This window comes from Sarcophilus harrisii, chromosome 4, assembly GCF_902635505.1.
Source record: "Sarcophilus harrisii chromosome 4, mSarHar1.11, whole genome shotgun sequence".
Classification (NCBI taxonomy): domain Eukaryota; kingdom Metazoa; phylum Chordata; class Mammalia; order Dasyuromorphia; family Dasyuridae; genus Sarcophilus; species Sarcophilus harrisii.
The window spans coordinates 307,284,482-307,312,196 of NC_045429.1; the positions used below are offsets into that span (position 1 = coordinate 307,284,482).

General features: G+C 47.6%; 1 protein-coding gene and 1 long non-coding RNA gene across 5 annotated transcripts in view; one reads left to right on the forward strand and one right to left on the reverse strand.

The window, feature by feature from the left end:
• Positions 1–18,146, reverse strand: part of LOC116423252 — a 28,402-nt gene extending 10,256 nt beyond the window's left edge. The window contains exons 1-2 of one of the 2 annotated variants that reach the window (XR_004233786.1): positions 18,078–18,146; positions 6,394–6,525 (exon numbers count right to left, since the gene is read on the reverse strand). This is a non-coding gene — a long non-coding RNA (uncharacterized LOC116423252). Of the gene's footprint in view, positions 1–6,393; positions 6,526–18,068 lie in introns of both variants that reach the window. The other variant, XR_004233785.1, reaches the window with a different exon arrangement.
• BAHCC1 (BAH domain and coiled-coil containing 1) overlaps positions 1–25,326 on the forward strand; it is a 171,630-nt gene extending 146,304 nt beyond the window's left edge. For all 3 annotated transcript variants that reach the window (XM_031965625.1, XM_031965624.1, XM_031965626.1), the window contains 14 exons: positions 6,470–6,581; positions 8,976–9,240; positions 10,963–11,154; positions 11,629–11,942; positions 12,267–12,374; positions 12,843–12,972; positions 13,419–13,533; positions 14,654–14,729; positions 15,204–15,312; positions 16,911–17,030; positions 17,443–17,616; positions 18,094–19,250; positions 20,116–20,352; positions 20,904–25,326. In XM_031965625.1, the coding sequence (XP_031821485.1) occupies positions 6,470–6,581; positions 8,976–9,240; positions 10,963–11,154; positions 11,629–11,942; positions 12,267–12,374; positions 12,843–12,972; positions 13,419–13,533; positions 14,654–14,729; positions 15,204–15,312; positions 16,911–17,030; positions 17,443–17,616; positions 18,094–19,250; positions 20,116–20,352; positions 20,904–21,110 (3,316 nt within the window). In that variant the 3' untranslated portion in view covers positions 21,111–25,326. The remainder of the gene's footprint in view (positions 1–6,469; positions 6,582–8,975; positions 9,241–10,962; positions 11,155–11,628; positions 11,943–12,266; positions 12,375–12,842; positions 12,973–13,418; positions 13,534–14,653; positions 14,730–15,203; positions 15,313–16,910; positions 17,031–17,442; positions 17,617–18,093; positions 19,251–20,115; positions 20,353–20,903) is intronic.
• Positions 25,327–27,715: the final 2,389 nt, after the last annotated feature.

The window sequence follows — 27,715 nt, forward strand, 5'->3', positions numbered from 1 at the left end:
ATGGTTCCTTCAATTAAGACAGAGAAAAAAAATTAATCTCTGGGTTTTATGTCACAAAACATTAGCAAATGTAGTGAAGGTTAGGAGAGGGAGGGGGGGGAGAAGTTAGTGTTGGCTTCAGGTTGCATCAGGGCCCTACCATATGGCTGGGGGATGTTCTCCCCGGAGCTGTCCCGGAGCGGCTTCTCCCACCCCCTCCCCCACCTCCCAGGCCCCACATCAGCGCCAGAGACCTTGGCTTCCCCTCCCGGCCACCCTCTGCTCCCCACAGGGAAGGCCCGCTTGGACCAGGCTCCGGGGGCTGTTCCCCAGTCTGGGTCGGGAAGGAGCTCACGCTGCATCCGCACGGAACCAGACCCAGCTTGTTAGGTGGCAGAACCTTTGGGCCAGAACCCCCAGGGCCTTGACTGACCGCGTGCTATCAGAACTCCCATAGTGCTGTAGCTCCATTCCATGACCTGGACAGGTGCCCTTTCAGGACAGCAGAGGTTGAGGTATCCCCTCATCTTCGCCTCTCGATCCTGGCTCTTAGAAGGGCCTTTATAGGGCCCTGCATCCTGGGATACTTATTGATGAGCCACAATGAGTACCATTTTTGCTCCCTCAATTAGTCAGTCAGCAAGCATTTATCACTGTGCTTGGAATACAGAGAAAGGCAAAAAAGCAGTCTGTCAAGGAGTGTAAGGAGTCACAGTCTTATCAGGGAGGCAACCTGCAAACATCTATGTACAAGCAAGATAGAGGGTTAACTGGAGATAATGGGAGCGGGAGAAGAGGAATGAAATGTAAGAAAACTGAAAAGTTAGGAAGGGGGCAGGTCATGAAGGGTTTTAAAAGTCCAACAGAGGATTTTGTATTTGATCCCAGGGGCAATAGGGAGCCACGGCAACATAGTGGGATGACATGACCCAACAGCACTTTAGAACAGTCACTTTGACAGTTAAATGGAAGATGGATTGGATTGAAGGGAGCTTTGGGACAGGGGAAAACAATCAAGAATTATGGGAAGTGAGTCAATGAGGTGTTGGGAGTATAAGGATGCCTCTTTACCCTCATTAAAAGGGTGGGACCTTCCTAGAACGCCCAACCAAGTCCCAACAACGTGTTTGTTGACCCTACAGCACCACACCAGATCTGGTGAGGCTGTAGTGGATCCAGATGGTGTCAGGAGCCCAGTGACCGCTTCTGGCGGGGACTTTAACCTGCCTTTGCTTGTCAAGGATTTTTCCCTATCAGGAGGCCAGTGATTCCTTATTCTATTCCTCTTTATCCTCCCCATGGGTTTTAGGAATCATATTCTGTGTTCAGCTTCCCCAGTCGCTAGAAGGACCCCAAGAGCTCCCCATCTTAAATCTTGTCATTTACTAGTTTTCTGGCCCTCAGTTTCCCTTTTGGGTGAAGTGAGAGAGTTGTGCTCACTAGCCTGATTCTGTGATCATTCCCTCAGAGCCAGCGTTCACAGTTTAAAGCGTGTGTTGTGTACACGTGTTTGTGGTGTACATATGTGCGTGGTGTGATGTACATGTGGTATGTCATGGGTGGTATGTGTGCATGCTGTATGTGTGAGTGACGTGTGCGTGTGTGTGTGAGAGAGAGACAGACAGACAGACAGACAGAGACAGAGGAGGAGGAAGAGGAGGAAGAGCAGGACGGTAAAGTAGATTCCAGTTTACTAGGGTCTGTCTCCCTCCTCTCCTCTTTTGTCTCCTGACTTGGTGCTCAGAGCCCACTAATGATGGAACCTCCTCCTAGCAACAGCCTTTCCCCTTAATCTCCAGCCCTATTGTTTCTTCTTCTCTCCAGAGGCCATGGATGAGGAAGGAGCCAGATTAGAGAGGGAAACTCAGGCCCCATCCTGCCTAGTAAATCCCAGTTAGGTTTGTTCTCTGAGGTTAGGGATTGGGTTTAGAGGCTCAAAATCTGCCTATAGCATGGTGGGAAAGGCCAAATGGTGGAATTTAGTCATTTCCTTTTGCTGGTCTCCACATTAGCAAGGACCTTTTTGGCTAAAGCAAAAGAAAGAGGAATGGACACCCGGGTCCCTTTGAAAGCTACAAAGATTGAGACAAATCTGGGTCCTTTAGGCTGTTATAATCCGGGAATGGTAACCTGAGCAATGGTGTGTGGCAATGAAGCTGCCTGCCTGTAACAATATGTGTGGCTAATTTAGGCAGTTCAGACTGGGCAGAGTTAAACCAAGATCCAGGCCTACCAAATAACTGTGACATCATAACCCTTCAAGGGAAGTTTGTTTTTCTGATGGACTCAGTCTTGGGTCCTGGAAACCCTTCAGAAGTGATTTTTTTGAAGGTGTTTGCTATAGAGTATAGGTTGGCCAAGGGGTGTTTCTTATCCCTGGAACCTGGAAAGAGCGAAGGACATATGGGCTGGGCCCAGTTTATAAAGAGTAGCTATGGTTTTTAAGTGCTTTTTGGTTTTAAAAAATGTAAGTGGAAGGTTTTCCTATTTTAAGCTCTATATAGGTATAATTATAACATAAACCTTACTAGCCTTAGAGCTCACCATATCACAGGTATCTTATAGTATCTATAAGATACCTGTGATACCTACCTATAACATACAAAACATTTCCCCACTTATTTATGCTGATTTATTAACACTAACCACTTCCCCTCCCCCTATTGAAAAATAAATAAACAAACACTTTACAACCTGTTCACAGCCTGGCAAAAACAAATTCCCACATTGGCTATGTCCAAAAACATATGTCTCATTCTGCATATGAAGTCTATCACTTCTCTGATGTAGTTTATCTTTAGATATCTCTGGTATCATGATTTGTCATTGCATCTATCAACATTCTCAAATTTTTTATATTTTTAAAAATCATATTGCCTACCATGTACTTCCAGTCCCAGGCTGAGCAGTGAACGCAGTGCTAGGGGACGAGGAGAGTTTGTGGCAGCCTGGTGCTGCTGCAGGGTTTGGGGGCTTGTTCTGAAATGTGAAAGATGATAGATCATCCTTCATCTTCTGGGCTACTCAAAACTTTCTCCAGTGACTCAGTGATGGTAGACTAAGGACTCCGGAAGGGAGATAAATGTTAAGGTATCCAAAATTCCCTTGGCATAGTTCTTGCCCACAGGCCTTCCCCTTCACCCCCTCCCCTAAACTTAAGCTATAGCAGTAGCCAAAGCCCAAACCCTTTGAGAACCATGGAAGAGGAGCATGAGTGATCCACTCCTGATCCTTGTAGAGAGTCCAGAGGAGGACCCAGAAGCAAATATTTGAAGGCCTGTCATGTAGAATTAGGATTAGCCTTATCTCAGCCTTAGAGGGCAGAGGCAGGAGCAATGGATGGGCACTATAGAGAGGTAGATTTATGTTCATTATAATAAACGAAAAAAAAAACCCATCAGCTGGAGCTCTCTAAAAATAGAATGGGTTGTCTTGGGAGACAGTAGATTCTCCTTCACTAAAGATCTTTAGGCAAAGGATGGATGGTCACTTTTTACGGATGTTGTAGAGATGATTCTTTGTCGGGTCCAAGTTGGTTCAGATAGCATCCAGCTCTGAAATCCTGTGATCTTGGATTGCAACTCCCAAGAGATACAGTGCTTCTGTCTCCTAGCTTGATGGTTTCCCCAATTCATCAAATACAGTGTGTCTTAGAAGAAATTGGCCTCCAGTTCTGCAGGATGTTCTGCAGATCATTTATCAATACTATGATCCATTTATCAGTAAGCATTTATTAAATACCTACTATGTGTCAGGCACTGAATTCAGTACTTAATTAGGTTTTTGGGGACACATACAAAACAACCTCTACTCTCAAAGATCTTACCTGTATCAAAGGAAATCTGAACATGTGTCATAAATATGTGTGTATGTATGTGTGTATACACACACACACAAAACACAAACACACACACCAGATTCAAAATAGATACCAGGTGATTTTAAAGAGGAGGGTATAGCATCTGGGTGTTGAGCTGAGTGTTGAAAAAAACCAGGGTGAAAGAAGCAGAGCTGAGGTGGAGTAGGCTGCAAATGGAATGTGTGAAGGGAGATCAGAATATAATAACACCCAAAAGATCCTTTGGACAAGGTTGTGAAGGGCTTATCACTTTGGCAGCTATGTGGAAAATGTACTGGAGTGGGGAAAGAGGTGAGACAGGTGCGCTTCAGGAGACTATTCCAATACTGTAATGGAGAGGGGGATGGAGAGATGGGATGGTATAGCAAGAGTCTGTGAGGGTGGAAATGACAAGATGAGGCAGCAGATTGGATATAGGTGGTGAGAGAGAGGGAAGAGTTGAGTATGACATCAGGTTACTGAATCTAGTCACAAAAAGAATGATGGTGCTGAGTTTGGAAGAAAAGATGATGACTTCTCTTTTGGACACAGTGACTTTGAGTTGCCTACAGGACATCCAATTTGAAATATCCAAAAAAGAAATTGGTGGTATAGGATGGAAGCTCAGGAGAGAGACTGGGAGCCATCTGCATAGAAATAGTAATTGAACCCCCATGGAATTTAATGAAGTCATCAAGGAAGGAAAAAATGGGAATCTACTTTCCTCTATTTCTTCCAGCTTTCTAGTCTTTAGATTAGAGCTCCAGCAGCTTTGCTTCCTGGTTATGTAAGGGTTTATAGGGAAGGACATTCAATTTAGGACTAGAAGAAGGGGTCTTAACCTTTACTGTGTCATGGATCCCTTGACAGTCTGGTGAAACCTATGGACCTCTTCTCAAAATAATGTTTTCAAATGCATAAATAAATTTTGTAGTATTACAAAGGAAATCAATTATATTGAATATGATTATCAAAAAAAATTTAAATAGCATGGGCTCAAGGTAATAAAACTTAGTCATCTTTTACTTACCTTGCTCATTTTATAAATGAGGCTATCCATTTTTTTAAAACACACAGACTTCTTTATTCTTTTTTTCCATTCTAAATTTGCTCCCTCCCCTACCCAAGAGAAGGTAAGAAATATAAAATATATTGCAAATATGGAGTTATGTAAAATAAATTTCTACATTAGCCATGTTCTTCCACATTTCCTCTTCCCCTCCCCCCAAAAAAAGAACAAGAAAAAGGGAAAAAAATGCTTCCATCAGCATTTTGAGTCCATCCATTTTAACTAAGACTATCTTTAGAGGTCTAAGTTCCGTTCTGTCTTTTCACATGTAATGACTGCCACCTAAGCTCAGCCTCCTATGATAAGTTAGACAATCTCCTTAAAAGAGAACATAATACCCAATATATATAATATTGGGTATAATAATATACCCAAGTATTATATACTTGGCCTTATCCTCCCAGTGTCTGCCTCCAGAGACCAAACTCATTGTATCCTGACATGGGGGCACTATGATGATCCAGAAGGAATCCAGGTAATCAACTTAAAAGTTACATCACATGGATATAAAGTCCATTTCTAACAGTACTATTTAAGAACAGATGAGATGGTGAGCCATTCACCTATTTTTCAAGGCAGCCCCTTTTAACGACTGACCTAAAAGGACCATGAGTTTGTCTTAGCAAAAACCTTAAATATTCATCCAACAATCAACCAGCATTTAGTAAGCTTCTGTTCAGTGCAAAGACTTTCAGAGGCCTGGGACAGCCAAATATAAAAGAGTGATTGCTCTCAAAGAGCTGGAGCAGGTTTATATATATAGGCCTACCTTACTTTGTAAACTATATAACTGTGTGTATGTGTATATGTGTATAATATGTCTATATATTTGTGTGTACATATACACACATATATAATATACATTTTATACATAGACATATATGTATATGTCAGTTATTTTTCCCATTTCAGTTGCCTTTGTTCCTTGATTGATTTTTTGAGTGATACTAGACTCCCTTTTTCTCTAATCTCCCTTTCTTGTGTCTCTTGAGTTTTCTTTTTCCTGTCTCTGAGAGCTCTTTCCCTTTTCTTTGTTACATTTGTACTGTCTCTCCAGCCATCCCTCCCAACCTTTCTCCTTTCTCTCTTTCTTCTCTCCATTTCTCATAGCTTATGTCTTGATCTTTCAGTTTCATTTTCTTTCCCCTTTTGTCTCCTTTTTCCTCCTATCTCTGTTCCATCCTTTCACTCTGGAGTTTCTCCTTCTTTCCATTCCCCTATTTTCTCCTGAGTTGTTTTTACCAGCTCATGTTCTCTTGATCATTAGAGTATTATGTTTGTGTGAGTATGAGTGTGTGAGTGTCATTTATAATGGCCTCTGGTGTTGACTTTGGATATTATGGAATTAGATACAGGTATCAATTTTTGCATCTGGAAAGCTCTTTAGATAGCATCTAACCCAACTTGCTCATTTTACAGATGAGAAAACTGAGTCCCAGGAAAAGCATATGACTTGCCTTTGTTTCTTCTGGATAGCTAGTCAGTAGCAGGGTCAAGACTAACTCACCAGTATTCTTTCTCCCAAACCAAGATGCTTCCTCCAGGATTTAATTATCTTTTCCTCCTCTCTCTCTATGTTTCAGATCTGTGAAGGCCAGCCTTAGCATCCTGTGTGCTGAGTTACGAAGTGAAGGGGAACCTAAGAAGAAGAGAAGCAAATTAGATAAGGGGGTCTACAGCAGCCTCAACTCCCAGGTGAATTCCTCTCCCTATATCCCTGCCCAATCTACTTTCTACAGTCCTTCTCTCCTTTCTACTCCCATCATTTCCTCCTTTTAACATCTCTGGTTTACTTGGAAGTGATGCCATTTTATTTCAGCCTCACAGCCATAGAAAGAACATGTTCCATTTCCTCTTTCCTACCATCTTGCTGTCTGTAAGATTTTGAAAGAATGTTGTAAGCTAAAATTTTTAAATTGTTAATGGACCCCTTACTATATTGCCAACTCCTCTCTATCCTTGGAATTCCAGAAATAGACCTTAGAATGTTGCCTTTGGGAGCTGTAGTCCTTAAGTATTCCCAACCTAGGCTGTGAGTACTATGTACTGAGCTTCTTCCTTGTACAGATATCTTATAGGACAGGCCTCCGTAGTAGGTTAACCAGTTATCAGCATCTTATGGATCTTGCCAAGGAATGGGATAGGGCCTCCAGCCACCTCAGGAGATTGGAAAGTGAACAACAGGTCAAAGCTTGTGAGCTATCAGAAGGGGTGGTTGGATCTGTGAGTGACTGCTGCATATTTAGCCTGAATGAAAAAGGGGGACCAGCCTCAAAAAGAGAAAGAGAGAAAAAGAACTGGGTTTGGAGACAGAGGCCCCACATTTGAATGCTTACTCAGCTACTATTTTTGTAGCTTTTTACAATCACTTGACTTTTCTAAGCCTCAGTTTCCTAATCTGAAAAAATGAAATTTTGGATTTAGATTATCTCCAAGTTCCCTGCTGGCTCTGAATTCTTTGATCACCAGGGTTAAAAAATAATACTTGTAGGTAAGTCACATAAACCTTCTGTGCCTCAATTGCTTCCTCTGTAAAATAAGAGAGTAATACTTGATGGCTTCTAAGATCCTTTCTAGCTAGTTCTATATGTGATCCCATATATTTCTCTCCCCCCCCCACTCGATAGTATTTTATTTTTCCCATACGTGTAAAGATATTTTTCAACATTCAGCTTTATATGATTTTGAGTTCCAAATTGTTTTTCTTCCCCTTTCCCCCCTCCTCAGGATAACAAGCAATCTGATATAGTTTATATGTGTACTCTCATATTAAATACATTTACACATTAGTCATGCTGTGAAAGAAGAATCAGAACAAAAGGGAAAAGCCATGAGGAAAGAAAAGACAATCAAAAAAAGTGAAACTAGTATGCTTCAGTCTGCATTCAGAATCCATAGTTCTTTCTCTGGATGTGATCCCATATATTCACTTTAAACAAATGCAACATAGGAAAATCCAGATTTATAATGTGGCTTAAATTCTGAGTTGCCTTACAGAAAGATTCCTATAAAAAAACAAACTCTTCTAGGACATTTCAAATATGGTTCCCCAGCTTTACTCACAGGATGTTAATCATTTACAAAAATTCTGTTATATGAGGACCCAGGAGGAGTCCAAAGAGCTAAAAATCTCAAAAATCCTCTTCCCATTACCCCAACACATCCATACACAGAGCCAGCTCCTTGTCTCACACAACCTTGCTGCCTCCCCAAGGCCAGTCTAGTCTACACCTAATCTCTTGTGGGTGCTCACAGTATCTCAGTGACCTCTCTCTTCTCTCCCCCATCCCCATCTGAAAATGCAGCATTCAGGATGTCAGAAATGTCCCTCATCCCCGCCCCTTTTTCCTTTTAGAAAAACCAACTCTAGCCAGACATTTTATAAACTGCAGTGGCCACAGTGCCCACACTTTCTGGGTGTCCTTGGCCCCTCTGCCCACCCACACGGAATCCAGAAGGGCCAGGGCAGTGGAAGTGGGATTGCAGCGGTACAGCCCCGATCTTCAGCTGGTCATCAGGGAACCAGACAGTCAGATTCGGGAAGGCCCAAACAGATCGGCACCATTTCCACCCAGTCCCAGACTTTGCCTTGGCTCCTTTGAGGTGTGAGACTGCAACGGAGCTGGCACAGTCAAGCAGGGCACTCAGCTAAAGGGAAACTGAGAAAAAAAAGTCCCTGCATCCTTCCCTCATCCTATTCCCCCAAGAAGAGCCGAGGTCTGAGCTTTGCCTCCGCACAGAGTACTGGCCCTTTCATCCCACCCGTTATTAGTTGCTGGTGAGATTTGCCACAGCTGAACAATTCTGCCAGAGGTCGGTGGGCCTTTGGGATAATTCCCTGCTTCTGTGCTTTTCCCAGTGAAGGAGAAGGGGAAACTGAACCAGTGGCCCAAGCCTCCAAAGAACTCGGCCCAGTAATGCAGCCTAGAATGGCAGGATTTTGCCTGATCTGCTTGAGGAGGGTGGCCCCAAGCTAGATTTCTGTCTTTGAGCCCCCTATCCCCGCCAAGCCAGCCAGGCACCTGTAGGCCTTGAGATGCAAACAAGGACAAAACACTGAGTGGTTTCCCTGTGTGGGTTGTTCCACAGGAGAAGGTTCGGTGCAAAAAGAGTGGATCCCAGAGCAAAGTGGCCCAGCTGAAGCCGAAGGTCAGGAACAAAGGTTTGCCAGCTGGCATCAGCCCCTTCCGGCGGAAAGAGGCCAACCCTGGCGGGCGCATCCAAAAAAAGCTGTCTCGAGCCAAGAACACCAAGGTGGCCTTGGCAGCCAAGCACCCACAGCCAGACAGCGATGGCAAGGACAGCCCCAAGTTCGCAGCCAAGCCCACAGCCACAGCAGGGGGAACTGAGGCAGGCAAGTAATCCTGGGCCTGGCCCACTCTTCACTTCCAGAGGGAGATGGACAGGCACCTTGTGCTGCCAAATTCTGGTGGGACCAGTTTGGCAAAGCATTATGAGCCCGATTGCTAACTCTGTTTCTGTGGAAGATAGAACGGGAGAGAAGGGAGGGACCCTTGACTGGTGGAAAAATCAGATTATGGATGGGAAGGCTTTGGAGCATTAAAAAAGGTCTGGTTAATATATGTCTTCAGCATCAAACCTTTGTGACTAAAATGAGGGTACCAGTACAGAGGTGAGGGGCATGAGGGAGAAAGAAATCTCCAAGGTGTGATGAAAAGCAAAGGCATCTTTCATCGTTCTCACTCCCTCCCTCCTCTTACTTCCCCATCCCAGAAACTTACAAGGGGCCCTGGAAAGCATCTTGGAAAATGGAATTTTAAAATAGCCTTAGCTCTCTTCCTGTGAATCTCTAGCCCAGGATTTGACCTGGGAGCCTGCAGGATGTGTTATTGGGCCCCAGAAAAACAACACATGCACACACAAGAAACACAACACTGAACAAATAGATATTTCCTCCCCATTTTCCCTTCCTCCCCCCTCTTCCTCCTTCCTCTGACCTATTCACTTCACACACACACTAAAAAAAAAAAAAAAAAAAAAAAAAAAAAAAGTAAGGGGAGACAAGAGCTTCTCATTGGAAAGAACAAAGAAAAATTCTGAGGACTGAAAGAGGGAAGAGGAACAGGAAATAGAAAGCAGGAAGAACTCTGGAGAGGGGTTGTGTTCCCTGGGAGCAGCTCTGAGATGAGGTTGGAATGCCAGGATGGTTCTTGCTGAGTGAATTAGGGAAGTTCTGCCCCCTAGAACCGAGGGCATGCCCCAGTAGACTAGGCCGTGCAGAGAGGTGCTGATCTTAGCCTCTCAGACTTGTTGTGAAGGTAAACTGGAGGGATGCATATTGCCTTACACCAATATAAGGTGGAGAGAGTTGATACTGCTCTAGAGATAATGGGCATCAACCCCATTCATCACCTCCTCACCCCCCACTCACCCAAACAAAATTCGAATTTATTCCACTTTTTTGACCTTGAGCTTCCTCGTCTACCAAATGATGAGATGATCTTTGAGATCCCTTCTAGTTCAACTCTATGGCTTGGACCTCAGTGACGTAGATGGAATCATCTTGTGGGTTCCAGGCCCACATTGTTTTATTCCCCCCCCCCAATTCCCTTTTAACCTCTCCAGCTCTGGTACCAGGAACTGAACAATTTATCAGGCAAGGTGGGGTGGGGTTTGAACAGAAGTCAAAGAGATGGAGAGCACCATGAATCGCTGTCCCACTCTTAGCTCACAGGGAACCTCATTCCACACCCATTAAAGATGCTACCATTCAGAATCTGGGGAACTGAATGCTGAAGACCAGAGAAGGGGTTTTTAATTTTGTATGTTTCATGAACACGTCTAGCGGTCTGGAAAAACCTTTTCTCAAAATAAAAACTCACAGTGCTACTGTTTTTGAATGATACAAATAAAATACATAAGATTATAAAAGAAATCAATTACATTGAAATATAATTATCAAAATATTTCTTAAAAGTTCAGACCACAGGTTAAGAACCTTTGCTCTAAAGAGAAAGCCTCTCCCCTTGGCAGAAATACCAGGAGATACTGTGATTGGCAGGGCACAGATGCTCCAGGACCAGCTAAAAGTATTTCCTCTCCTCTCTTCTTGCAGGTGGAAACCAAGATGGGGATTATGACAGTGAGGATTGTGAGGGACTTCCAGATGAACCTCCCACCAAGGACCTAAGCCCTCCCCTCCATACGGGAGTTAATCCTACAACGTTGGGCCCCTCCCCATCTTCAGTGGTGAAAATGGAAGCAAATCAGAAGGCTAAAAAGAAGAAGGAGAGACAGGGCTTGCTAGGTAACTAGGGGAGGATACAATGAATGGAGGAGGAAGAGAAGGAGGAGGAGGAGTGAAGCTAAGGGGATTGCCTCCCCACCCCCATGACAACATTGTGGCCTATGCTGAGGGCACAAGCAGTGAGGGGGTGGAGGATACCACTGCCCTCCTCAGACTCAGTCCCTCTGCATGATGGCTTGACTGCCTGGCGTACAAGAGGCCCAGCACCCCTCAGCAGAGCCTTTTTTTCCTTTCACATATCTTTTTATTGATATTTTCTGTTTCTTCTATCACCATAGTATCCTATGTATCCCTCCCCCTCTGCCTCCCAGAGGGCCATCCCCTATGCAGAGCCTATTTTTAGCGTTGGTTTCGGTCAGCCGTTCTCACCACCATCACCAGGGACAATGGCCCCAGTTACATGCAGCTCCCCAGGTCCAGCCTTCATGGGCACCGAGCTCCAGCATTTTTGTCTCTCTCCCTTTTCCCCTTAAGGGTCTTGCCGAATATCCAGCCCTGAGAGTGAGGTCAAAATTAAAAGGCGGGCAGTAAAGCCTGGTGCTGAGACTAGAAAACTGGAGCGGGCCCCAGTGCGCAGGAGACCTGGAGTCTGTGACGGAGACGGCAAGAAGAAGCTGAAAGCCAAGCCCAAAGACAGCCTGCGTCCAGAGCCCGGGACTACCCCCACCGGGGACGATCTCTACAGCCAAGCCCGGGCCTTCTCTGCTCGGGAGGAGGGTGGGAAGCTGGCCAGTGAGCGACTAAAGAAAGCCACAAGGAAGAGCAAAGTGCTACAGTCGGCTCTGAGGGTGAGAGCTGCAGATGGACAGTGGGAAAGGAGGCCCGGGGTCTCTGGGAGACTAAGATTATGCCCTGGAGCACTGCAGCTCGGGCAGGGAGACAGCAGGGCAGGGCCTGGGACCCCCCAAAAGGGCACATGGCTGGGCCGGTATCCTGCCCTCTCACAGGTCATCATTCCATATTGAGACAGCCAACCTGCCCTCCGTGGCAGACACACACAGAAAAGTGGGCCCATCATGGAAATACACAGAACCAAGCCCTATGAAACCAGTCAAGGACCCCTCATTGATACAGCCTCTGACACTTCTTCTTATCTTGTCCTCCCCCTACAGCGAAAGAATGGGGCCTTGTCTATTGCCTTGTCACCCAGAAATGCCAAGACCATCTTGAACAAAGGCAAAAAGCTAGGCAAAGTGAAGAGCAAGGCTGTAAGCAAGCAGGTAGGTTTTCTTCTTTCCTTTGTTCCTTCTTTCTTTCATTCTTTTCTTTTCCTCCCCTTCCTCCTTCCTTCCTTCCTTCCTTCCTTCCTTCCTTCCTTCCTTCCTTCCTTCTACTTTTTATGTTCTACTGGAGGGAGGGTAAAACCCTAAAGGAAAGGACCAACTCTAGTTTGTCCCTGGGGACTAAGGCAAGGTGAAACTGGCTTGGGACTCAAGAAATTATTCAGAAGTATATACATTTCTCAACCGCAGTCCCAGTCATGGAATTCCCCACTTTTCTCTATCCACAACCTGCTGAAAGTACAAGAAAGAAGTTAGATAAGACTCTTCTTAAATTTTATCTGAGCAGGACCCTCAGAAGTCCTGGATTGGGGATGATGTCCCTTAGGTCATGCAAGAGGAGGACAGTCAGGACAGTTGGGCAACATGTCTAAGGCACCCGTGGGTCTGACCTTGTCATCCTCCTAGGGTAAGGGCCGGGCAGTAAGCCGGCTGCTGGAGAGCTTTGCTGTGGAGGATGACTTTGAGTTTGATGATAACAGCAGCTTCTCAGAGGAAGAGAATGGCACGCTGAGTGGAGACCAAGGCATAGCTCATGGTGAGTTGATATGTCCCAACCCAGTAGCACAGACTAAGTCCCTGCCCCAACACATGCAGTATTGACTTGCAGGAATTTGGTAAAGGTAGGGGTGATGGCGAATGGTTGGGGACATAGAATAGAAATAGAGGAGAGCAAACACTGGCCCTCATCCACACAGAGCATCCCAGGGTCTCATCTGGAGGTCCAAAGCTTACAACCCAAAAGGGAATTTGGTGGGGGCAAAACCATCCAATTGCCTTCTCTGTACTGGCAAATTTTCTTAAAGACCACACCGGCTCCCTTCTAAGGGGCTACCTAAGACTTCCATACAGTGTTCCTTCCCTAGATGGGTTAGCCTTTTTCTTGGGAATCTGTACTTATGATCCCAAATCTTGAAGAAAAAAAGAGAGATGGGTGGTGGGTAGCTGACGCAAGTGTGACTGATGCCCTGAATTGTCCTCCAGTCCAGTCATGTACCATCCACAAGGAAGATCTCCAGGACGGGCTACATGTGCTCATCCCCAAGGAGGACAGTCTGCTGTATGCCGGCAGTGTGAAAACCCTGCAGCCTCCAGACATGTAAGGATGGCCACCAGCAGGGGAGATAGCTGCGGGGAGGGGGTGGTTTGAGAGATGAACCAGGAAGAAATAAGAGCCTGTGGGACAGGAGACTCTGGACAGAGCAAAACAGGCTGCCCCCACGGAGGAGGACTGGGATAGCAGTCATAGAGGTCCACTTGGAAGGGCCGTAGGGGTCACCTAGTCTAATCCCCTCATTTTACAGAGGAGCGAACTGAGGCCTAGGAGATTTAAGGGACTTCAATCACACAGGTTAAAATAAGTAGTGGACTGGAATTCAAATTGAACTCTTATTCCTCCACATTTAGCACTTGTAATAGAAGAAGGGAACCTCTTTCCCTCTTGCCCACTCACTTTAGCAGATTTCTTTCCTGGACCAAGAGAAATAATTCCCTTCCTTCTTGGCTAAAGGACCATGAAATCCTGCTTTCTCCTTTTGTTGAATTTGGGAAAAGGACCCAAAAGTTTGGGGTCACAAACTGGTATTGCAAAGTGTCTCAAAAGAATTTGCAGACTTGAACCCATTTCTTAGTCAAATGGTAAAGTTTTATTGTAATTGTAATGTCAATTGCAGTGGGCTAAATTCCAAAAGGAATGAGCAAGGTGCTAAGAGAGGAGAGACCCCTTTATCCAGTTTTCTGTCACTGACCTGCTAATTCTATGGTTCAGAGTAGAAAAGGAGTCATCTCCATTTGGTTCTCACTGACCCACAGATTATCACTATGGTCTCAGGAGTTTGGTCCCTGGGACCATCCTGAGGCCAAAAGCTATCTGACAGTCAGCAGTGGATTGAGGAGTGGTCTATTCAGGATCAGACAGATTGTTGTTCTTAGATTGGGAGTGTGAGAAGTCCCTGACTTATTGTTAGAACAGAAGCTTCCCTAAGGTCAGGGGACCGCAAAATCATTGCTGTTTCCCTAAAGCTCCGTTACATCACTTTTATGCACCGAGCGGTTGGCGTTTGGGATGGGGCTTCTCAGAGGGACTTTTCAGGGCTGCGTTCAGTGACAGAACCGCCCTTCACTCACCACATCTTGGGCAGGGCAGGGCAGCCTGGCTGAGGACAGGGTCTCCGTCCCCGGATGCTTTACACTGGCTTCTCCCAATCTCTGCTTTTCAGCTATAGTATCGTGATTGAGGGCGAGAGAGGAAACAGACAAAGAATCTACTCCCTGGAGCAACTGTTGCAGGAAGCTGTGAGTTCTGTGTCTTGAACGATAACCTTTCACTTGAGATGAATGGATGCATTGCCCTGCAGAGGAGGCCTTGTGCCCCTCCTTTGGTTATCCCCCAAAGGCCCTCTCTCTCTCTCTAAGTCAGAATAAAGGAATAGCTCCCAGCCAGGGGCCTCATGGCTGCAATAACTTTTCCTCTTATTTATTCCCGGAAGAAGCCCTTTATCTCAGTTCTGCCATTAGCCCAGGACCTGACTCATCAACACTTCCCTTCCTTAGCTCCTTCCCCAGGGTTAGGTTGCATGGAAACTTAAATCCGGTTGGGTGATCTTAACTCATATTGGGTTGGTCCCTCCAGAGACCCCAGAGCCCCTGCCGGCATGCCATCTCTCCAAGTGGAGGCCCTGTCTTGGGATGCTTTCTCAGGTTCCCTGCCCAAGAATCTCTCCTAACTCGGCTCTTATGTCTGGCCCCCCTACCCTTGTTCCCGTTCAGGTTCTTGACATCCGGCCCCAATCAAGTCGCTACCTCCCACCGGGCACCCGGGTCTGTGCCTACTGGAGTCAGAAGTCTCGCTGCCTGTATCCTGGCAATGTGGTCCAAGGTGAGAGAAGAACAGAAAGTCCATGGAGTGGAGGAAGACACTGGAAGAGTGTCTCTGATTCTCCCCACCCCTTCCTCTTGCCCCCTGCTTCTCTCCTCCCACTGTGGGAGGTTAATAATGGTGTGACTGATGCCCTGGGCAACCATAATTATATGCCAACAGAAGATGCTTCTCCTTTGTGTACTGGAAAGAATTTGACATTGGGATACAATCATAGAATTTTAGAGCTGAGAGGAACCTTAGGGGTAATCTGGTCCAATTTCCTCATTTTACGTATGGGGAAACTGAGGCTCCAAAAGGAGATGACTCACCAAGATCATAATTAGTCATGATCAACTCAGGACTAGAGCCCAACTTCTAGCGCCCCTTCTACTATATGGCACAGCCTCCAAGTTATAAATACCTTCAACTCCATCTCCTTCTCTTCCAATGTTCCTTCAACATCCTCTCTCCTCTGCCTCCTGTGCAATAACCTTATAATATGCTTCCTAAGTGCCCCCACCCCCTTCCACTTACACCTATGTCCCTTAGTCTCACCCCCATCAGTTGGACTGACCTCTGAGCCGAGATTGGTCCAACTCCAGACTTGAGAAAGAGAGAGAGAGAGAGCTAGGGAGTTTCTTGGCTGCCAGTGACAGATTCCTGCTTATACAGGAGCAGGATAATAGAGTCTGCTCTGAATGTCACCATAAAAAAGGTGGAGTAGGAGTCCCAGCCATAGGGAGGAGCTGCAAGTGGGGTGAAGGAAGAAGGGAGGGGCTTCTGCTGCTGCTGCTGCTGCTGAGCTAAGCAAAAAGAGTAATTATCATCCAATGAGCCCTCATCCTACTGCCATTGAGAAAACATTTAAATGTGAATTAGCTCTCCCTTAGGGTGACCCATTCCCTGCTGGACTTGGGAATGGGGGGACGGGGTGGGGGCTTCTGGAAAGGATGGATCGACAAAACCCAGCTTCGTGGGGTAATGTCGGTCAGCACTTTGGAGGAGAAGCATGCATGTCCTCAGCTGTGTCTGTTGGACCTCTGATGGAGCTACACAGAGGGTGTTGGGTCTGTGCAAAACTAGGTGGAAATCCTGAATTCTGTGTGTGCATGGTCTCTGCATCGTGCATGTACATTGGACGGGAAAGGGGCATGATGAATGGTAATAATATTGCAATGAGAGCAGAGTGGCTGTTAGGAGTGAGAAGAGATGAAAGCCATCAGTTACCCAGGGCTGGGGGTGGGGAACTCCAAGGTCGAATGTGATCTGGGAGCTGAATTTTCTCAGTGTCATTTATCAGAGGCCCCTCTGGGAGCCCTCTCCCTTCATCAATCCTCGTCTGATTGCACAGGGCAGCCCCCTGTCTCACTCTGTCTCACCTCTAGGGCCCTCAGACACACCCCAGCTCTCCACCTAGTGCCTATCTCATCTGCTTTTCCACCTAATATTAAACATCTACAGGTGCTTAGAGACATAGTAAGGGTGAATTCCCATTCAGGGCAGAATGAGGATGGGGCAGGCTGAGGGCTGTCTTGATAATGTGGGGTTCTGACTCCTGCCCAGTCTCTCCTGCCTCTGCCCCTAGGTCTTAACCTCCTGATCTCCACCTCCTACAGGTGCCTCCAGTGATGAAGAAGAAGACCTTGATTCAGTGGTAGTTGAGTTTGATGATGGTGACACAGGCCACATCTCCGTATCCAATATTCGGTTATTGCCTCCAGATTTCAAGATCCAATGTGAGTCCACCTGGGGACTAGAAAGTGCCCTTGTTTCATATGGGGCAGAGGGTGGGTCATCTAGTTCAAACATCATTCACCTGGAATTCTCTCTGTACCTTGGGCCCTACACAGCCCCTTGGGGCTGGTTTCCCTGAGTCACTCCGGAATGCTCTCCTGCTCAGGGATGAGTTCTTTCTGAAGCCCTAGCATGAGACTGGAGACTAAGTTCCTTCCTGCAGGGAGGAACCTTGATCCCCTACCACTCCATCCTGAGGAAGATAGGGGTAAAGGGTCTCTCCTTCCCTGCCTCCTGCCCTCCTCAGCCTCACATCATGTAGTCATAGAACCACTGTTCTGGGTGAAGAATGGATGAGGGAGGGGTGACAAGAAGGTCTGTTGGGATGAAGAGAATCCTGGTTCTGGATTGCAGGCACAGAGCCCTCCCCAGCCCTCCTAGTGTCCAGCAGCTGCCGGAGGAACAAGAGATCTTCCAATGACGCTCCCGCACCCAGCGAAACGGCCCCCAGTCTGTCTCCCGAGGGACGAGACATCCCTGAACCCTCAAAGAACTTGGGGAAGAAGGCTGTCAGCAAGGAAAAAGCAGGTACTGGAAGAGGGAGGGGGGACTGCATCTCCCGGAGGGGGAGGGAGTAGTGAGCGCACGCGAAGAGGGGAGATGGGACAGCCGTGAGATGTCCCTAGAGGACGGAGAGAAAGGGTCTCTGCGGTAGCTGGAACCCCACATGCAGAAAGGGCAGGTAGTTATGACACGCCGGGGCACCCACGGATAATACCTTGGAGGACAACTTTAAAAAACAAACGCGCGTGTTTTCATGCTGAGAGAAGGCCCCGGCATTAGTGTTTCTCCTGTGACAAGTCCCTGTTTTAACGTGAAAGACCCGGGCTTTGCAGAACCGGGGACCCCGGCTCGGAGGAGCCCTGGGGAAGGAGTAGGGGCGCCTGCGGGGGGGGGGCTCCTGCGGGGGGCGCAGGCCGGCGGGGCTCTGTGAGACCGGGCAGGGAGGGACCCCAGCGCGGAAGGAGAGCCTGACTGACCGGGGCTACCTGGTGTCTTCCGCAGGCAAAGCCGATGCGCTGACTCCGGGGGCCAAAGCGCCGGCGGCGGCGGCGGCGGACTTCCTGGGCCGGCGCGGCGGGCCCGTGCTGAGCTGGGCCTCCGTGGCGCAGGCCAAGCGCAAGGGGACGCCGGTGCCGGGAGCAGGCGGGGGCGGCGGCAAGGGCGCGGGGGTCCTCCAGAACCTCTTCCAGCTCAACGGCAGCGCCAAGAAGCTGAGGGCCCGCGAGGCCCTGTTCCCCATGCACAGCATGGCCGCCCCCGTCTTCGGCACCGGCTTTGGGGCGGACTCCTTCAGCAGCATAGCCAGCTCCTACGCCCCCTTCGCGGGCGGGGCGGGGCTGGCCCTGCCCGGGGGGGCCCACAAGCTGCTGCGGGCCAAGAAGGCCGAGCGCCTGGAGGCCGAGAAGAGCGCGCGGCGCAAAGTCGGCGGGGAGTTCCTGGTCAAGCTGGACCACGAAGGGGTGACCTCCCCCAAGAACAAGAACTGCAAGGCCCTGCTCATGGGCGACAAGGACGACGGGCCCAAGCTGGGGCGGCCTCTGCCCGCCCCGGGCTACGTGCACCCGGCTCTGGTGGGCAAGGAGAAGAAGGGGCGCGCTCCCGTGCACCCCCTGCCCATGGGGCTGGCGCTGCGCAAGTACGCGGGCCAGGCCGACTGCGCGCTGCACTGCGACAGCGACTGCCACAGCTCCTACTCCGACGAGGACGAGGACGGGCTGGCCGGCGACGTGCCCTCTCGGTTTCTCACCCGCCTCTCCGTCTCCTCCTCTTCCTCCGGGTCCTCCACGTCCTCCTCCTCAGGCTCCATCTCCACCTCCAGCCTCTGCTCCTCGGACAACGAGGACTCCTCCTACAGCTCCGACGACGAGGACTCCACCCTGCTGCTCCAGACTTGCCTCACCCACCCCGTGCCCGCCCTTCTGGCGCAGCCCGAGGCCCTGCGCTCGAAGGGGGGCAGCCCCCACCCCCCGCGCTGCTTCCTCGCCAAAGCCGCGGCAGCCAGTGGCAAGGCCAAGATGAAGCGGAAGGAGGCCCTGAGCTTCTCCAAAGCCAAAGAGTTTTCCCGAAGGCAGCGGCTGCCCTCTGTGGAAAATCGGCCAAAGATCTCGGCCTTCCTGCCAGCCCGGCAACTGTGGAAGTGGTCTGGGAATCCCACGCAGGTGAGGGGTGGCAGATGCTGGCTCCGAAGGCGGTCCTCCCCCTTACAGGGCTCCTTGGAGGGCAAGTTGTTGTAGGATTCTGTCATGAACCTCTCTCAGAGGAGAGAAGAGGACAGAGCCTCAGAGACTTACAAAGGATAACGTTCTCCTTCTCTGTCTTTTGTCTCTGTCCCTCTCCCCCCTCTGTCTCTCTGTGTCTGTGTTGTCTGTCTGTCTGTCTCTCTCTCTCTCTCTTTCTCTTCTCTGTCTCTCTGTCTCTCTCTCTGTCTGTCTCTCTCTCCCTTTCCCCCTCCCATCTCTCTCATATCTCTGTCTCTGTCTCTCTCTCTTCTCTCCCTTTCTTCTGTCTCCCTCCCTGTCTCTCTCTCTGTCTCTCTCTGTTTCTCTCTCTCTCCTCTCTTTCCCTCTCTGTCTCTTCTTTCCTTTCTCCCCTCTCTCCTCTTCTCTCTCTCTCTCTCTGTCTCTCTCTCTCTCTCTTTCTCTTCTCTCTGTCTCTGTCTCTCTGTCTCTCTCTGTCTCTCTCTCCCCTTCCCCCTCCCATCTCTCTCATATCTCTTTGTCTCTCTCCTTCCCCCCATCTCTCTCATATCTCTATCTCTGTCTGCCCCTTTCCTTCTCTGCCTTTTCCCCTCACCCCTTTGTTCCTCTCCCCCTTATTCTGTTCAGATGCTCATCTTTCCCAAGCTGCCTCTTTTCTCCCTCATTCCCTCCCTGGCCACATCCTTGTTCCACAGCATTTCCACCCCAGCCCGGTCTGCCCGCACACCCCATCTCTCCCCTTCCCAGCTCAGGCCGTCATTCTGAGCACCTTCCTCCCCCACAGAGCGTTCTCGTCCCTCAAAGCCTTTCTTTGGTCTCTGTGCAGAGGCGAGGAATGAAAGGGAAGGCCCGGAAGCTGTTCTACAAGGCCATCGTTCGGGGGAAGGAGACGCTCTGCATCGGGGATTGCGCCGTGTTCTTGTCGGCAGGCCGGCCCAACCTCCCTTACATCGGACGCATCGAGAGCATGTGGGAGTCCTGGGGCAGCAACATGGTGGTGAAGGTGAAATGGTTCTACCACCCAGAGGAGACCAAGTTGGGCAAACGACAAAGTGACGGGAAGGTGAGCCTGGTGGGAAGAGCTCCCTGGGGCTGGGGGAACTGGCTCTGAAGCCTGGCCCAGGCTGCCTTTCCCCCAGACTAGACACTTTGCCTGCTGGATCTTCTCTACACTCCCACATAGTCTGTCTTTGGGGATTGCGCTGGAAGTTCCCAGTTCCCAGAATCCTCCTCCAGTTTAGGAATTGGCTTTATTTACATTATAATGGCCAGCATGCCTTGAGGCTCACTCATCCTGGGTTCCAGGTGATTCAGGTCTCATTAGAAGTTCACCTTTCCTGCAGGATCAGTGCTTCTGGGTGGGTGCTGTAAGGAGAGGGACCACAGAGTGGGAATAATGACTTTATTGCACCCCTTCTGTCTGGCCTGGGATGAGCTGCAAAGGACCTTTAGAAACCATCTCCCGCAACCCCTAAGGAAGCTTCCTCTCTCCCGGAGAAGGTTGCCCCAGAAAGTTGCATGGGAGTGAATGTTGGCACCCCAGGTAATGAATAGCAGTCCTCAGTGACTTACCTGTGAATCCAACCTGCTCTTTCTGCCCTCTTCCTCCCACAGAATGCCCTGTACCAGTCCTGCCATGAGGATGAAAATGATGTTCAGACCATCTCACACAAGTGCCAGGTTGTGGGGAGGGAACAATATGAGCAGATGACACGGAGTAAGAAATACCAGGACCGACAGGACCTCTACTACCTGGCGGGGACCTATGACCCCACCACAGGACGCCTAGTGACAGCTGACGGTGTGCCCATCTTGTGCTGATCTGGACAGTACCACTGGAACTCGCCACTGCTTTGCATGAGGGGGTGCACTGAACAGCTCTCCCCAAACCCCACCCCAGGGCAGTGAGCTTCCTAATCATCGGAAACTTGAAAACTTTGTTTCATCCTCCTCCACCCTGAGCCTCCCCAAACCTACCCCCACCCGCTCAGATGGCCTCTGCTTCCTGGAGCAGGTTCCTCCCCAGGGATGAGGAGGAGTGTGGATTATGGAAGAGGTGCCAGGCTGTGCCCACTGGCAATGTCGGGGTCTTCCACCCAGGCCCCAGTCAGGACCCTCCCTGCCTAACGACACAGCTTTAAGGCAGGCCCCACATGGCACTCCGAAATGGAGAGTCTGAGTAAATATGCAAAACCCATCACAGCAAGATTCAGGCTTTTTAAATTATTATTATTATTGTTATTATTATTAATATTAATTATTTTCCCTGGAAAGAGAAAGCTCTTCTGGCTTCAAAATCCAATTCCCCATCTGACTGTGATCTTACTTAGGCCCCAAGGTCTCTTTCCTGGGACCTGGACTGAGGGCCATATTCCCCTCAGTTTGATTATACACACAGACCCGTGGATTTCCACCTCTGTTTTTCTCCCCAGCATTGGCAGTTCACAAGAGATTAGAATTCAAGCCATATTTTCCCTAGTACCTCTGACTGTCTCCCACCAGGGAAAGCAGAAATCAGGTGTATTGTCTATTTATTTCTCTATGTAAATATTGTATTTCTTTGGGGAAGTTTTATGGAAAAAAATTAGAAAAAAAAAGGTTTTGTGAGCGTGTGTGTATGTATGTGTGTGTGCGTGTGCGCATGTGCGTGTGTTGGGAGGGATTTGGGTTTGGGAATTTTCTTTGAAAATGCACTGTTTTTTCTCAGCCTGGCTGAGGTCCAGGACTGGGCTAATCTGTAAATATAGAGGCAGCATTTGGGTGGGCGGGTAGGGGGTGTTAAGGTCCAGGAGAGCAACTGTGGGCACTCTAGTGAAGTGTTCTTAATGAGAGATATCCCACTTTAATTCACTAACCTCTTTGTGGAACTGTTTAAAGATAGAAATCACGTCAAGGTCTCTTTCCTTTTATACATCCTTTACATACATACACACACACACAATTAGGGGGGTTGGGGAGGGCGGCATGAGGATGCCCTCATAAGAAAAGATTATAGATTATTCTAAAAATCAGTATCAACTGTGTCTCTCATCCCTTGAGGATGTGGGAGGTAGGGATGGGGGACAACAGCCATATTTATCTTACCTCTATTTTTTAAAAAAACCTACAAAACAGGAAAAGTAAAATGAGGTTAAAAAGTGAGAGAAAGTAAGAGAAGGTCATCTTTTCATTTTATTCATTCTGTATATTGCAAATTCTTTCCTAGTTCAGTTTTCCCATGGGTGACTCCATGTTTCACTATCCCCCACTTCATGATCCCCATAGCCCAGGAGAGACTAGGTACCTGCTGTCTATCTGGGACAATAGAGGCGCAGGCCTCCCCCTCCCCTGCCAACTTTAGTGTCCCTTCCTGTTCACTTGTCAATATCCATACAAGGAACACCAAAAAAGACCCTTCCACTGGCTTAGGCAGGACTGCAATCCCCTTCTCAACCTAGCGCCTCAATTTTATTTTTCAAGTCAAAAACCCTGCAAACAAACAGTGATGATGTATGAAAATTATACCTCAGTTCTCAGAAACTCAGGCAGAGATAGATCTACCTTTTCCTTCTTTCTAGCTCTCTCATGATAGCCCTTCCTCAATTTCAGAGGAGTAAGGTGGATTCCCCCCTTTTCAGGTTCCTTCTTTTCATCCTCAGCCCCCTGTTTGAGCTGTTGCAGCATGGAAAGCTGGAACAGATTTGCTTTTTCTGATGTGCAGAATAAGAGGAAAAAGGAAGGAAAAACTCCTCTCTAACCCGATCCCTCATGTACCCGTCCCAACCGTTGCCCCAGAATCATGCCGTATGACCTTGGTGGCTTTCTTGGGGGGATGACAGGGCCACAGGACCACATGGCTGCTTCTTTCTCTCTCCCCGCCTCCCATCTCAAGTCAGATCGAATGACTTTCCATGAAAACATCAGACAATAAAGAGCAAACCAAAGCAGAGAAAATGCCCTCCCCATCACCTTGCCACTTTTCCCTCTCGCCACCCCCACTGCCCTCTCTGATCTCCTGGCCCTTGCTGGTCAGGAAGCCCTCTCTCTGACACCCTGGGAGGGGATGATGGAGCCTCTGACCCAGACGGGGCCCATGTGGAGGACAATCAGACAGCTCTCTGGAGCACATCCTTTTCAGGAGGAAATCAAGTCCCATCCTTCCCCTCCAGCCTTCTCCCCTTGGTGCATGGGCTTTGGGTATTGATTGCCTTCTTTGATGACCTGTTTTTGTTTTTTTCCCCCTGTGATGGTCTTTGAGTTTCCCTTTTGTTGGTTGGGTGGGTGGAGACGGAGATGAAAGTAGATGCTGTGGGCTGACCATGAGGTGGATTGGTTGCATCCTGTGAGTCCCTGGTCTCCCAGAGCCTCCATCATGTAGACCAAGCAAGAGCAGTGAGAGCATTTGCCAAAGAAGGAATGCAAGCCTCCCAGACTGGACCATTGTTGAGTATTCAAATTATTGTGGCCTTGTTGCGTGGTATTTCGGTTCTCTCTCTAAGGTTCACTCACCATGACACCTAATGCCCTTTCTTGACTTTTTCTCCTCTTGACTTAAAAATCAGTTCGTCCCTTGGGCCCCGGAGCACTATGCCCTAGTATGAATAGGACAAGATAAGAATTTATTCATGTAAAGGGTAGCACAATGACTCCAAAGATTGAGGCTGTCCAGAACTGTCTGAGAACTGAACAGCAATATTCTTGTAGGAAAAATCATAGCTCTAGACTGTCAGAACTGGAAGAGATCTTGAGGATTATCTAATCCAAAAATATTTGGACCCTTTCCTCTTTATTTTCTAGTCGATCAACTGAATGGGCCTGAGTTGAAAATGTGACTTCTCATGGTCTCAGACCAATAGTACAAACTCCCTGGGCTTCTATGCCTCCTAAGGTGGCAATTATTGAATGTTTGGACCAGAGGGGAGAAGCAAAGGGGGCCGGGTGAGAGGCCCCAGTTTGGTCCATCATCCTTTCCTGCCCTCACCCTTACTGGAACCATTGGGTTCTATCACAAAGCAGTTTTCCTAATTTTAGGATGAGCCCTCTTAAAGAAATCCTCTAGTAAGGGCAGGCACCAAAATATTTGAAAGGAGTAAATGTCCTTTACAACTTCCTGCTAAAGGAGACATTAATGAGATTTCTGCTTCAGGGCTCAGGTCTTCCATCTCACTTATTCCTGCCTAACCACTGCTGATCTCCCTCTCTTCACCCCACCTGTGCCCCCCACCCTCACCTCTTAGCCTTCCTTTCCTTAAAAGAATGAGGAATAAATCAATGGGTTTCAAGGAATCTCTGGTGTTCCAACAGGCAGCCTGACCCGTGTCTATGCCTTATGGCTTCCAATTTCCAGGCAATGTGACCCTGGATCAGAGGACAATGGCAGAAAGTTTGGGGGAGGAAGGGACTTTTTATTTATTTGGGGGTATCCTCCAGTGCTTCAGTCTTCTGTCTCTTGGCATGAGTGCAATATTTGCTATCTGTGGTTTTCTCCTTTGGTCCCTAAAATCAAAGGCAGCAACCTCCTAGCCCAGGGGCTGAGGGTCCTTCTGAGCTGAGAAAACTGATTGAACTCCTTTACCCCACACCCCCATTGAAAGTTCCACTTTCAGTCTGAAAATATACAAGGATATTGAGTGAAGAAAAAGAGATTAAGTGACGAGAGAAAGCCAATGTTGTTGGCTGAAATTAGAATCTAAAGCTATTTTAAACCCCAAGTACAGAAGAACTGAGAAAGTGAAAGGGGGAAAAAACCCCTTTTTTTTCCCTCTTGTTGAAGTTTCTTTTCCTCCTTGTGTTGGGTTTTCTGTTGTCTTTCTTTCTTACTTTCTTTTGTATAAATAACGTGAATTCTCCTCCCTTTCTAACCGTGGTTAAATGTTGTGAAAGCCGGTATTATTGTAAATGTGTAAAGTATGATGATGGTTGGAATTTTTTTTCAATGTAAACACTAAAAATACAAAAAACAAAACAAAGGTTTTATGAACAGCAAACTCTATGTAAAGGCATTTTAGTATTAATTTTTTATTGATAACTTGGCTTATGAATAAATATATGAAACATTGTTCAGGTCATCTGGCGTACATGCATATGAAGCTAGGTCTGTGTGCATTGACTCCATTCTCAGGGACATAAGGGCATGGACCTTATTTTTCTGAACTGTGTGTTTTTGCCAAATGAATTGAAATGACCAGCCCAAGCTTAGAAGACAGAATGAATCATGTCTGGCTCACCTAATCTTTCAGGGGTGGTCCAAATGGGATTGTCACCCACCGGATTGCAGAATGGGGATCCCCCTTCACTGATTACCCCTTCCCTCACCTTAGTTTGATAACTCAGTTGCCCATTTGTTTGTAATAATGGACTCCCGTTGCATCTGGTCATTGGGACTTCAAGAAGAGGGGCAGCGAGATAGAGCACTGGCCTTGGATTCAGGAAAACCTGGCATCAAATCTGGCCTCAGATGCTTGACACTTACCAGCTGTGTGACTCTGGACAAGGCACTTAACCCCCATTACCTCATACACACACACACACACACACACACACACACAAAATGTATTTGTTTAATTAGCATAAAACCTACACCTAGCATGGTTGCAGCTCTGAGAGAATTACAGGAGTTCTGGGACTCAATCCAGTAATATTTATTAAGTATCTTTTATGTACAAGACATTGTAGTTGGAAGAGCTGAGAGAGCTGGATGTTACGATACATCCCTGCGTATCCCTGGGTATCCCTGAGACTGATGGGTCGCTTCGGTTCAGGAGTTCTGGGTTACAGGAAGGCTCATTGGTTGATCATTGGTTGATTGGGTGTCTGCACTATGTCTGGTGTCAATATGGTGAGTCAGGAGCCAAGGGCCGCCGGGCTGCCCAAGAAGAGCAAACTGGACCCCATTCGAAGAGGATCCAACCTCTGTTCTGATTAGTAGAGGGGCAGCTTGTGGTACAGTGGATAAAGCACTGGCCTGGAAGTCAGGAAGATTCATATTCCTGGGTTCAAATCCAGCCTCAGACACGTACTGTGTGACCCTGGCCAAGTCAGTTAACCCTGTTTGCCTCAGTTTCCTCATCTATAAAATGACCTGGAGAAGAAAATCACTCCAGTATCTTTGCCAAGAAAACTCCAAATGAGGTCGTGAAAAGTCGGACACAACTGAACAACAAAACTGATGAGTACTGGAATGAGATCCTTAAGTAGCCACTGTATATCCAGTCTGAAAAGATTAGTATGAAAAAAGGAAAAGGAAAGAGACAGACAGAAACAGATATATATATAGAGAGAGAAAAAACCTTAACACAACCCTTATTCTCAAGGAACTTAACACTTCCGTGTAAAAGCACTAGATATTAAGTCAGAGACAGATTTGTCTGTTTAACTTTCTAGGGCTTTAATTTTTTTATCTTTAAAATGGGGGAGCTAAAGCTGGGAGATAGCTCAAGCCATCTGGTCCATCATTCCTTCCCACCATTTTGCAGGCATCCATCTAGATGGATGATCTCAGAAGTCCCTTCCAACCCTAAACTTGTGGTTCTTTATTGTAGCAGGTCCCTCTTTCTCCCTTTTCTTGAGCTGGATGACAGGGAGGAGAATAGTCATTTGGAGTTGATACATTTTACCCTCTGAGTGCTGAGATCAGTGTAGGTAAACAAGGGGAAACAGACCTGAATATGTGTAAACAGTGTAATTACTTGGGAAGATTAATTTGAAATGGAAAAACACAATAGAATGAACCATGACTCTGCCCTAAGAAGGGCTGTAGGAACCACTGAGGCTCTGGATTTAGTGCCAAGAGCATCAGAAAGGAAAAGGTACATGTTGGAAAGATCTTAGCCTGTACACAGTTATGAGTAACATTGACCACCCTGGATAACCACCATAAAGCATGGCTGATCACTATACTGTCCCTTCCACGTGGCAACTTTCCCCAGCACGATTTCAATGTAATGTGGGTCATCATAAGAAATTAATTGGGAATTTGGGAGAAGTTTTGCAGAAGCTGCAGGTGACACAAGCGGGCCAGCAGACAACACAGAGCCTACAACCAAATACTTAATGGAGATTTTATAATAAGGTACTGTAAACACCCCATAAAGGATGAAGAAAATAAAATTCAGATTTGTCTGGTATGAAAGGAAAGCCAAAATTTTTATATGGGTTTTCCAGATCCCAAAGTCTGATGTAGAAAGGATAACTGCACATTGTTGCAAGCTGACTTCATAGAAATCTCTTATCCCTTCTCACATTTCCCAGTTCACCCATATCATTATCTTTCCTTCCTGACCTTGAATCTATTACCTAGCTTCTGATCCAATGGGCAAACCCTACTCTTGAACAGCACAGCTGAGAAGGACCCCTGGGCTGATTTCACTGATGTACAGTCCTCTCCTTTTCCCCTCTGTCCTTTTTCTATTCCTTCCCTCTTTTCCTGGAATTAATACAATATGAAG